The 11,794-nt window shown below is 44.0% G+C and overlaps 1 protein-coding gene and 1 long non-coding RNA gene across 2 annotated transcripts; one reads left to right on the top strand and one right to left on the bottom strand.

Annotated features, from left to right (window-relative positions):
* Nucleotides 1-1,451: 1,451 nt before the first annotated feature.
* NDUFS6 (NADH:ubiquinone oxidoreductase subunit S6) lies at nt 1,452-9,856 on the top strand. The gene is made up of 4 exons (XM_083519793.1): nt 1,452-1,656; nt 6,187-6,240; nt 8,264-8,386; nt 9,737-9,856. The coding sequence occupies exons 1-4, from the start codon at nt 1,501-1,503 to the stop codon at nt 9,803-9,805; spliced, it is 402 nt and encodes a 133-aa protein (XP_083375919.1). The 5' UTR covers nt 1,452-1,500; the 3' UTR covers nt 9,806-9,856.
* Nucleotides 6,919-8,257, bottom strand: LOC310714473. Its single transcript, XR_014529815.1, has 2 exons — nt 7,446-8,257; nt 6,919-7,413 (listed from the first exon to the last, which is right to left on the bottom strand). It is a non-coding gene; the product is annotated as an uncharacterized lncRNA (long non-coding RNA).
* Nucleotides 9,857-11,794: the final 1,938 nt, after the last annotated feature.

Genomic DNA, 11,794 nt, shown 5'->3' with positions numbered 1-11,794 from the left:
GGTAAGGTCTGCAATGGGCTGGCAGTCTTTGAGCGTCCCACCAGCCAGGAGGAGAATAAGCGGGAGGCTGTGCCGTAGCTCAGGAACCTGGCAGAAGTCACCGAAGCAGCCATCACATTCCGCAAGAGCAAGGAGGCCATTGTGCCCAAGCTTAGGAAAAGAAGGGAGGAATTAAAACATCAACAACACATCCATCAACTAGAAGATGCAATCCAAGTCCTTTGCACTCTTGCCTGGGAATAAAGTGTCAATGTGGTTTACTTTCGAAGAAAGGACCTTAAGGTCCATATATAGCAACGTCCTAGAGGTCCCGGGCCCTAAGGAAGTTATATTAGCCTCAACCAGAGCCTTCTCAACACTGGCTCCGGCCTGGTGGAACGCTCTGTCTCATGAGACCGGGGCCCTGAGGGATCTGATTTCTTTCTGCAGGTCCTGTAAGACAGAGTTGTTCCATCTGGCCTTTGGCTTAGAATCAGTTTGATTCCCTCCCCCTCTTTCTTTTTCCTTTCTCCTCCTGCGAAGAGGCTGCATCCTAATGTTTTAATGTTGTATTTTAATCTTTTTTAAATTGTATTTTAATCAACTTGTTTTTATTATTGGCTGTTAGCTGCCCTGAGCCCGGTTTTGGCTGGGGAGGGCGGGGTATAAATAAAAAAATATTATTATTATTAAGCGTAAATAGGATTACATATCGTAGAATAGTAGAGTTGGAAGGGACCCCCCAGGGGTGGTCTTGTCCAACTCCCTGCAGTGCAGGAATCCTGCCCGCAGCCGTGCCTGGGCGGGCTCGAACCACCAACCTTTACCCCACTGCAGGTAGTATTGCAGCAACGCTGTGTATCCCCAAAGTGGGAGGAAATGAAGCCAAAGGTTCTTCCTCCCCTACACACAACGCACAGGGTAGAGCTGCAAACCTCACTCGTCGCTTTGCATCTACCTTGGAAAAAGGGCGACCCAGAAACCACTTGACTGGACTTCACTGCGCGATAACGAAAGGCGAGAGTACACAAGACCCTTCCCGCGCATGCGCAGCCTCCCGCGCCCTCCCCCTCCCGCGAACCTGCTGCGCACGCGCAGAGCTCCCTTTCGCCTTCAGCTCCTTGGAAGCCCACAGCGCACGCGCGAACCGGAGCCTCCGCTTTCAGTCAGGCCGGGTAAAAAAAATATTAAAGCTTCATTCTCCGTAAAAGCTAACACTCCACCCTGCCATCCAAGAACCCTTTACCCGGGGGCGGAGACGGTCCGCACTACGTACCGGACGAAGAGCAACGCCGCCGGCCTCTAGCCTTCCGGGAAGAGGACGAAAATGACGAAGGAGCACGTGACTCCTTCTCTCCCCGCCCCCTTTACGTCCTTACGTTTCTCTCCGCCTCGCGCGGGGGGGGTGTTTACGTCAGACGCTCGCGGGCCTCCAGGGGGCGTGGCTTTGGCTTCGCCGGGCGCCGCGCGTGCGCAGTGCGCGTTCTGTGCGTGAGGCGGAGGAGGAGGGGCGTCGCCGACATGGCGGGTCTGTCTGTGTCCTTGGGAGGAGCGTCCCGGGCGGGCTTGGCTTTGGCGAGGGGCGTCGCGGCTCTCCCCTCCCTGCGACCCGCCTTTGGGAGAAGCTACGGCGCGGGGACGTCCCCCACCGGCGAGAAAGTGACGCACACGGGACAGGTGAGTGTTCAGATAGAGTGCCTCTGAGCCTGGAGGCTCCACTCGGCTTGCACCCCTTGCTCTGCTGGTGCAGCAACAGCGTTTATAAGCCCCCAGTCCCTGCCTTCTCATTCCAAAGAGGCTTAGAATAAACTTAATTACTTAATAATAATAATAATAATAATTTATTATTTATACCCCGCTACTCTGGGCGGCTTCCAACAAAATATTAAAATTCAGTAATCCATCAAACATTAAAAGCTTCCCTAAACAGGGCTGCCTTCAGATGCCTTCTAAAAGTCTGGTACAGTGGTACCCCGCAAGAGGAACGCCTCGCAAGACGGAAAACCCGCTAGACGAAAGGGTTTTCCGTTTTGGAGGCGCTTCGCAAAACGAATTTCGCTATGGGCTTGCTTCGCAAGACGAAAGCCCATAGGGAAATCTCCGGGGACCTCTTTTAAATGCTAGCGGTGGGGAGCAAAGCCTTTCCCCCCCCCTCCGGCCTTCAGAAGAGGTCCAGGAAGGCTGGCGGGGGCCGAAAGGCTTTGCTCCCCAGCACCAGCATTTTAAAAGCAGTCCGGGATAGCAGGGAAGCGCTTCCCGCTATCCCGGACGGCTTTTGAAGGCAGGAGAGATCCGCGAAGCCTGGGCGCGCTGATGTCAGCGCGCGCAGGCTTCGGCATGCTGGCAACTCTCCGCCAGCAGCGGCAGCGCTGCCGCTGCTGGCGGAGAGGTCCGCGAAGCCTGGGCGCGCTGATGTCAGCACGCGCAGGCTTTGGCATGCCGGTAACTCTTCGCCAGCAGCGGCAGCGCTGCCGCTGCTTGCGGAGAGGTCCGCGAAGCCTTGGCCGGACAGCTTTTGAAGGCAGGCGGTGGGGAGCAAAGACTTTCGCCCCCGCCAGCCTTCAGAAGAGGTCCAGGACCTCTTCTGAACAGCCTTCAGAAGAGGTCCAGGACCTCTTCTGAAGGCTGGCGGGGGGCAAAAGTCTTCGTCCCCCCTGCCTGCCTTCCCAGGGGCTTTTAAATCGCCCCGGACAGCGGAGAAGTCCTCCGCTGTCCCGGGGCGATTTTAAAATGCCGCCCGCCAGCATTTTAAGATCGCCCCGGACAGCGGAGAAGCCCTCCGCTGTCCCGGGGTTTTTTAAAATGCTGGAGGTGGGAAGAAAAGCCCTTGTCCCCCCCCCCCCCAGCCTTCAGAAGAGGTCGGGGGACAGACTGTCCCCGGACCTGGTCTGAAGTCGGTTTCCCTAGGAACGCATTAATTGATTTTCAATGCATTCCTATGGGAAACCGTGCATCGCAAGACGAAAAACTCGCAAGAAGAAAAAACTTGCGGAACGAATTAATTTCGTCTTGCGAGGCACCACTGTAGTTGTTTTTCTCTTTGACATCTGGTGGGAGGGCGTTCCACAGGGCGGGTGGTTAAATATATTATAGTTTTGATTTATTTATGTGTTTATATAATCTTTAAAAATTCAAACAACTAATCGTTCAGCAATTTGGAGATTTACTATTTTCATTGCTCTCAAAGATATCATGAACGTAACTAGTTTTTAAAAGGGCGAAATGTTTCCCTATTATTAACTTTAAAATAAGCTTTTATTTATTTGAAGTATTCGTTGGTTTTGCGCATAATAATAATTAATTTATACCCCGCCCATCTGGTATAAATGGTATACTGCCCTTCACCTGAAGGCCTCAGGGAGGTACACTGCATCAAAACAAGAAGAAGTGCTGCTTTTGACCTATAAAAGTCCTTAAGTGGCTCAGGAAACGCAATACTTCAAGGGCTGCCTCTCCCCAAACAAAAAGAGCCTTTTCTGTAGTGGCTCCCTGCATGTGGGATGCTCTCCCCAGAGAGGCTCACCTGGCGCCTTCATTGCAGGCGAAAGCCTTCCTTTTCAACCAGAGCTTGAACAATCTGGCATTTTAACTGTGTTTGTGGGCAGGGGTCATTGGGGTTTTGTTTCATTTTGATTTTTTGGTAGGTGTTTTGTTTTTTCATTTTGTATTTTTTATTCTGTAAACTGCCTTGAGACCTTCGGACATTGAGCAATTTGTAAATTTAATTAATAATAACAAATAAAATAAAAGATACAGAAGCCAAAAAAGGCGTACCTCTCTTTCTCAGGTTGTTGGTTCCTGCAGGAGCTTATGGCATGAATTCCCCCTGTGGCCTAGGCTTTCCTCTCTTGTTTTTGTTATAATTGCTGCTGTATCTATTTTGTAAAATGTATTTTGTTTATAACTATCTTGATCATGCCCTTAAGTGTTAAAACATTTGAAAGCCTCATTTTGTGCAGTGGTAAAATTAACACAGTTGCTTGCATCCACTTTGCTGTGCTCTGGATTTAAGAGTTTTTCTTATGGTCCGGCATTATTCCCTTTTCTTTGCAGATGCTTGAACATTTCCAGTGGGAAGGCAGAGGTGCTTAACTTTGGTTAGATTAACTTAGTTGGTCTCTAAGGTGCTATTGGAAGGATTTTTAAAATTTAATTTAATTTAATTTATTTTGTTTAGATTGCATCAGTTGTACTTTAAGCTTTTTTATTTAGGTGTTCAAGGACTTATATGCCACTCCAGTTTGCAATATTCTCTAGGTGGCTAACAAAGGTAAAACAGCTGTAGAAAAATTGGTTTTAAAAATAAAAACATTTTAATGTTATATAAGCCAGCTAGATGATTTGGCTGGGTAAATGAAAAGACAAGACATGAGATTTAGTGCCAGGCAATTCTTCCTTAAGAGGGCATTCTAATATGGGATGCAGCAGCTAAGAAAGCCGTTTCTCCAGTCACCACCTGCCTGGCTTCATAAAGTTGGAGGTGTCAAAGGAAGGCGATTGCACATTTACTAGCAAGGAAGCCCTGCTGAACTCATGCTGCAATCCTGTGCTCTGTTACCTAGATGTAAGCCCTGTTGAACTGAATGGCAATTACTTCTGAGTGTTTGGCTAGCAGCAAATGGGTTTAGGAGCCTTCCCCGGTGTTTTGAAATTATCAGCCTCTTGCAACCAAGTGAAAATGCCTGGGTACCAGGATGGGTCCTGACACCTCCACCAGCTGGAAGTGCATGCCTGGGGATCATTGGATCTTAACTGTTTCCACACACATACTACCACATCCTAGAGAATTCTATCAGTTATATTTTATCCTCACAATCAGAATGAATTTCAGAAACCAAAATGCTTTTTCTGTGCAGCAGGAGCAGTGAACAGTGTTATAGGTAGCTGTTGTAGCTTGTCTTCACTTACCCCACCGCCCTGCTCACAGTTGTGAAGAATATTCCTACCTTATAAATGGTCCATGTCACCATTAAGAAAAACAGATCAGAATAGGCCAGTATGTATATAGACTGTCCCTGGCTAAAGTGACTTTTCTTTTAAGTTTCCAAAATTCTTAACCTAGTTCAAGGTAGTCATCTGAACTAGCCATAAGTTTAACTCGTAATCAATCAGTCAGTCAGTTCATCATTTGGTAAATTAGATTTTAGAGCCATCTTGCCTCAAAATGGCAACTAGATATTCTGTTTTGGCGAATGCAATTTTGGTTTAAGGAGCCATTTGGCACCTAGCTTATGTATCTTAGTTTCTAGCACTGGCTTCCTGGACATGAAGTTTAACTCGTAATCAATCAGTCAGTCAGTTCTTCTCCACAAAGCTATTTATATTTTCATAATTATAATTTTGTAATAAATATGTTAATTTCACATAATAGCAATGCTCCGTGTTACCAATCAAAAAGTAAAGAAGCATCAGTCTTTTACCAATAACTTGACATGCCCACCTTTGCTGTCATTAGGGGCCCCAATTTTGGGATTAACACTAGATCCTTCAAAAAGCATTAAAAAAATACTTTAGAATCATTGGATAAGCAGTACCCTGTATTTTCTTCATTTGTGCTGACAATCAGCTTCCCAAACCCTCTAATTCGCAGGCGAGCCAAAAGGATATGATAAACGTCTGTGGGCGAGTTGGAAAAATGCTCTAGGCAAAGCAGAGAAATGCCAACAAAAAGTCTTGTTTTGAGCTGTAAATTTGGCTTAATCTATGAGAAGGAAGTTGCCAGTGGTAATTAATTTTATGGAAATTTTCATTATCAACTAGAATTGATTCAGCTGAAACACTCTTCCAAATCCAGCACTATTAGATGAAATCCATTGTCCAACAGCGGAACAGACACCATTGATAGAATGGATTTCCCTTCTCCTCTAAACCTCCCTCCCCCCAAAAAAATCTCCATCTGAAGCAGATTTGGGGGAACACAGGAGGCTGTTGAGAGGAGGGGAAATCCTACTGCATTCAACTTTGGATGTAGCTCATTATTCCATAGAAGATAATAAGTGAAGAATCTATCCTATTGAATATATTTCATTTCCCGGCAAATGTTAGACACTCCCCACAATCACCAGCAACATCAAAATGTATGGAAACTTTGTTTCTGTACTTATTGTTCCTTATTGTTAATCCCTTTTCAACCACACTGCAAATTCCTTGAGTTTAGAATTCTAAGTCTTCTCCTTGCGCATTTATTATATTCCTATCTTATTTCAGGTTTTTGAGGAAGCTGACTACAGGCGGGCTCGGTTTTCTGGTCGACAGAAAGAGGTAAAATTCATGTTAGGAAGCGTTTGCCTTGATTCTGTGCTTTTACACATTTAATAACACAATGTTAATTGACTTCAGCTGTGAAAGAACAATCCAGCTTAACAGCTTGGACAGTTTCAACTTCCACCAAATTAAAATAGATTTATAGATCTTAAGTCACATACCTCAGCTAAAATCTTTTATTGATTGTGGGAGTGGGTTGAAACTTACTTGGAAACTTTGGAGAACATCCTGATGTTGCTTGGGTGTTTGAAACTTGTAGTTTCTGCACTTAAAGGTAAAGGGACCCCTGACCATTAGGTCCAGTCGTGACCGACTCTGGGGTTGCGGCGCTCATCTCGCTTTATTGGCCGAGGGAGCCGGCGGACAGCTTCCGGGTCATGTGGCCAGCGTGACCAAGCTGCTTCTGGCAAACCAGAGCAGTGCACGGAAACGCCATTTACCTTCCCGCCGGAGTGGTACCTATTTATCTACTTGCACTTTGATGTGCTTTCAAACTGCTAGGTTGGCAGGAGCAGGGACCAAGCAACAGGCGCTCACCCTATCGCAGGGATTTGAACCACCGACCTTCTGATTGGCAAGTCCTAGGCTCTGTGGTTTAACCCACAGCGCCACCCGTTTCTGCACTAAGGCCCGGTTAAATGCAGCATTGAACATGTTCTTTTTTAAAAAAAACAAAACAAAACCCACAAACTCTTACCTGTGTGACATTTGTCCTATAGGTGTCCCATTTTAAAGCAGGGTTCCTTGACTATATGTGAAGTATTAGTGTGGCCAAAGATCCACAGTCCAGACAGCTGCTGTGTTATGTTGATGTTTGAAGCAATTACACTAAATGCTACATGGATACATGTTTCTTGTATTTTAGGCAACCTGTTTAAATTGGGTCTATTCTGTATACGAAAATAGGGTAATGTTTAGTGTTGCGCCTGCATAAGGGAAATTGCCCATGCTTTCCTCCCAACTGCAGCCCTCTGACAAGCCTCTGAGTTGGAAAGGGCGGGGATTTGGGGCACTGGACCGGCAGTGGGAGTGGAGCATCAGGTACATATGGGCAAACATCGTTTCTGCTGCAACAGAATCTAAAAGCTGCTGAACATTTTTTAAGGTGACTTCCTTAAAAATGTATGCCAGCTTCCCATTAGTCACTGCTTTTAGTGCTTTTGGCTTTACCTGGCTGTTACAATAATAGCATACCCTTTTACCTGGCTGGTACAATAATAGCATACCCTTTTATTTGTTGCCACGGTGGAAACGATTCTGTAGCAGATGAACTAGATGCAGCGGTAATACAGTGGTACCTTGGTTCCTGAACGGCTTGGCTCCCGAACGCCACAAACCCGAAAGTAAGTGATTTGGTTTGCAAACACTTTTCGGAAGCCGAACATCCGGGGCAGCTTCCACTTGAGTGCAGGAAGCTCCTGCAGCCAATCAGAAGCCGCGCCTTGGTTTTCGAACAGTTTCAGGAGTCGTACGGTCTCCGGAACAGATTAAATTCAAGAACCAAGGTTCCACTATACAGTGGTTGACGTGAACAATGGACTTTCTCTTCAGCAGGCACTAGATCCATTCAGTCTTGGCACTGTGTATTTCAGATCTGTTTTAAAGTACAGAATCTGGTTGTGTGCATTTATTCACTTGCATGTTCATATTCTGCTTTTTAAGACAAGTCTTTGCAAAGCAGCTTACAGTAGTGGAACAAGTAGCTTGTGGCTTAATCATTACTTCTAGGATGCGGCCAGGATCTTACCGCACTGCTGATAATGCAGCAGCCCTGATTGTGGCTAAAAAGTTACACAAAATGTTCATGAGGACAGGGAGGAGAAGGTTCAAAAGGAACTCTCAGCTCGCCATAAGTACACCGATGAGGAAGAAGAGACAGCCAATTAGTTCTGCCCTGTTTCAGGCACAGGACTTTGCAGTACCTCTGGTAGCAAAAGCCGCAGCCTGTGTGCCCATGCCACTAAAGCAAATGTATAGTTGGAGCTGTCTGGCACTGAAAACCTTTCCTTCGCTATAATAGGTGAATGAAAGCTTTGCAATCGATTTGATCGCTCAGCAGCCTGTGAGTGAAGTTGAAACCAGAGTGATATCCTGCGATGGTGGCGGCGGAGCTCTGGGACACCCTAAAGTGTATATAAACTTGGTAATGTAATCTAACCTTTCCTTTGTGATCCCATCCACTGTTTTCCATTATTATTATTATTATTATTATTATTATTATTATTATTATTAGGAAGTTATGTGTACAACTGAGACTGGCCAGTGTATCTCATCAGCTGTGGGGCAGTTTAGAATAGTGTTTCCCAACCTTTGGTCTCCAGCTGTTTTTGGACTACAGCTCCCATCATCCCTAGCTAGCAAGACCAGTGGTCAAGGATGATGGGAACTATAGTCCGAAAACAGCTGGAGACCAAAGGTTGGGAAACACTGGTGATCCTTTGTATATCTACTTTGCTTGTTTCCTATTGCGAACTGCAACGTTGAGAATTGCCTGCTACAGGGCAGGCCACAATTAAGAGCTGATAGGTTGCATTCAGTTTTATGACTCGCCAGTTGTGCAGGCCTCGTTTAAGGGATAAGTGTTAATGATTCCCTCCGTTGCAATTTTTATGGGTATTTTCAAGGTATAGTCATGTGTGTATCCTAAAGATTGTCTTTTCCTGTCCTTCGTTCATTCTCCATGTTGCAGCAACCATTAATGTCAGTCTCTCTTCTGATTGTTTCATTTTAATTATTGCTTATTAAAGCAGCTTGCCAGTAAGTTGAGGTGTATTCTTGAGTAGATTGCTTCATTTTAATAGCTTATATCTTGTTAGCTGCCTAAGATAGAAGAAGGAAAGGCTTTGCTAATCTGAAGCCTTTGTCAGTTTTTATGGTTTAATTGCATTCTTCAAAATGGGTAGAAGGAAGTGTAGGCAAACAGATAAAAATATTTTGAAATTGATAGTTGAGGGGGCTGAGATGGGCAATTGTTATAGCTGTGCCTCAGTCATATCAGCCCTTTTGTAGAGGAAAAGCAAAATAATTTTAGCTTACATAGAAAACTGTATATTTCAGATGAAGGTGGATTCTTTCCCTAGCTAAACTTTCAGGAGTATTTATTCATCATTGTGATGATTTGAATAAACTTACCCACCCATCCCCATTTGGCAGTCAGATACTTGTTGAATTTGTAAGCACCGAATTATGAAGAGAGGGACAGTAACTATTAAGATTTGTAACTAAAATGATGTGTGAGTTGCTCATGAAATCCATTTTGTAAGATGCATCCGTACATGCTTAGATTTTACTTTTGAGTCAACATGAATAGGATTAAGCTGCATGCCAACCTTCAGAGTAGAACTGCATTTTTGGGGGGGGGGGCGGTATGTGAACAGAATTGTTTTAAATAGAAGTGTTTGCACTAGAGCTATTTTATGTGGACCTGTATTTCCAGCACTAAGGTAAAATTATAATTTTATTCCACCCCATCCCTCAATTTTCCCATTTGCAGGACAAAGATACAAAAACGGGAACATGTGGCTACTGTGGACTCCAGTTTAAGCAGCAGCACCATCACTGAAAATTGTCTTTATTATACTATGTTATAGTATTAAATATATATTTAAAAGACCATCGTGAGTGATATCTTTTTAAAAATAAAATAAAATCCAGTGTTCTTAGAATGGAATGCCCACAACTATACTGCAAAGTACTTTGTTCTTTCCCAGCTTTCTACATATAGCGTATATACCTTACAATGTTTTTAACAAAGGATTCTATCAAAACCACCATAAAATCATAGCATGCTTGATGGTGTTGCGTTCATGTATAATTATATAAATGCAAGATAATCTGTTTTAATTTTTACTGGATCCAAATTTTACCCAGGCATCACAGAAAAGTAAAGTATGTGTATTTGCATGCACAGATACACAATTTCTGTCTAGCAGTGGTGAGGTGACCCCTGGGGAAAGGGAAGAGAAGCAAACGAGATGATACCCATAACACTTCGAATTTGAAATGTTTCCACAGGGCCAAACAGGTAGGCCACTGCTATCATCTGAACAAGTTCATTAAGGCTGCAATCCTGACCCATTTACTTAAGCCCCATTCAGTTGGACTTCTGAGCAAACATGATTAGGATTGTGCTGTAAATTGCATATTCCAGATTCTTAAGCTTTTGTTCGTCTTGTGATGCCCCTAGCGGTTTGAATGTAAACCAGTTAAGGTCTGCTTTAAATTTCCAACCTACACACAGCCCTTTCCTGTCGACTTCGGCACCAATGAACTCTTACTCATCTGCCACAGAAATCCTTCAGGGCATAGAGGATTCTGGGGTACATTATAGGTTCACACCCAGTTTTCTTAAGACACCCAGTCAGGCTTAGCATATATACAACAATCCCCTATGGCTCTTTTTCAGGAGATCTGTTTACCGTCTTATTGAATAACTATTAATGTTCTTTTGGTGTGTAGGAACAGACTTTGAAAACCATTGTACTAGTGAGTATAGTATACAAATATTTTAAAAAAGCAGTGTTGGCATATTGGTAACTTTGTGTTTGCGGGGGGAGATATTGGTCATAACCTTCCTCTAGAAGACTTGTTGCAAACAGTTATTGTCCATGCTCTGCTTCTCTCTGCTTTGAGGCATAGGGGATTTTAAATATTTTATAGAATTAGATTTTTTAGAGTACTTTACAGCATTCTTGATTAGCATTGCTGCTCTCTACAATATAACAGAAATAAGAATTTTACCACACCGATCCAAAATCTTACTATTTAAGTTGCATGGTTACAGCATCTGCAATCTAGGAATGATACATGCAGTCACACAGCAACCAATGTTCAGTTTAGCTTCTTGCGGTATATGTGTCGGGGGGAGCTGGCTTTGCATAAACGAGAGAAGTACCATTGTTAGTGGGAAAGGAATTCCCCCAGCAACACAACACTTGGGAGTAAATTCCTCCATCTTAGTACAATTAGTAAATCGTAATAAGGACCTCAGTTCAGATTTTGCATTGCAGTGTGTTCTGAATAGTCCTTCCCTTGTTACAAACATATTGGCAATATACATACCAAGTTTCACTGTTAACAACTTAGTGCTCAGGGGAGATAATATACTAGGGTGTGCCTTACATATTTCCTCTGCCTCTTGGGATCATGTGCAGTGAATGTGTATTTAAACTTGGAACTGTAGATTTGTGTCCTGTACATGCATGCATGCAACATTACATTTAGATGCTTCAGTGCTCAAAGTTGGTATACAGTGGTACCTCAGTCAAAATAAAAAAAATCCTTCCTGTAGCACCTTAAAGACCAACTAAGTTAGTTCTTGGTATAAGATATCTGAAGAAGTGTGCATGCACACGAAAGCTTATACCAAGAACTAACTTAGTTGGTCTTTAAGGTGCTACAGGAAGGAATTTTTTTATTTTGACTATGGCAGACCAACACGGCTACCTATCTGTAAGTGGTACCTCAGGTTAAGTACTTAATTCGTTCTGGAGGTTTGTTCTTAACCTGAAGCACCACTTTAGCTAGTGGGGCCTCCTGCCGTCGCGCCGCT

The sequence above is a fragment of the Podarcis liolepis genome (assembly GCF_965112155.1).
Source record: "Podarcis liolepis genome assembly, chromosome: 8".
Lineage (NCBI taxonomy): Eukaryota > Metazoa > Chordata > Lepidosauria > Squamata > Lacertidae > Podarcis > Podarcis liolepis.
This window is presented reverse-complemented; position numbering and strand designations above follow the sequence as displayed.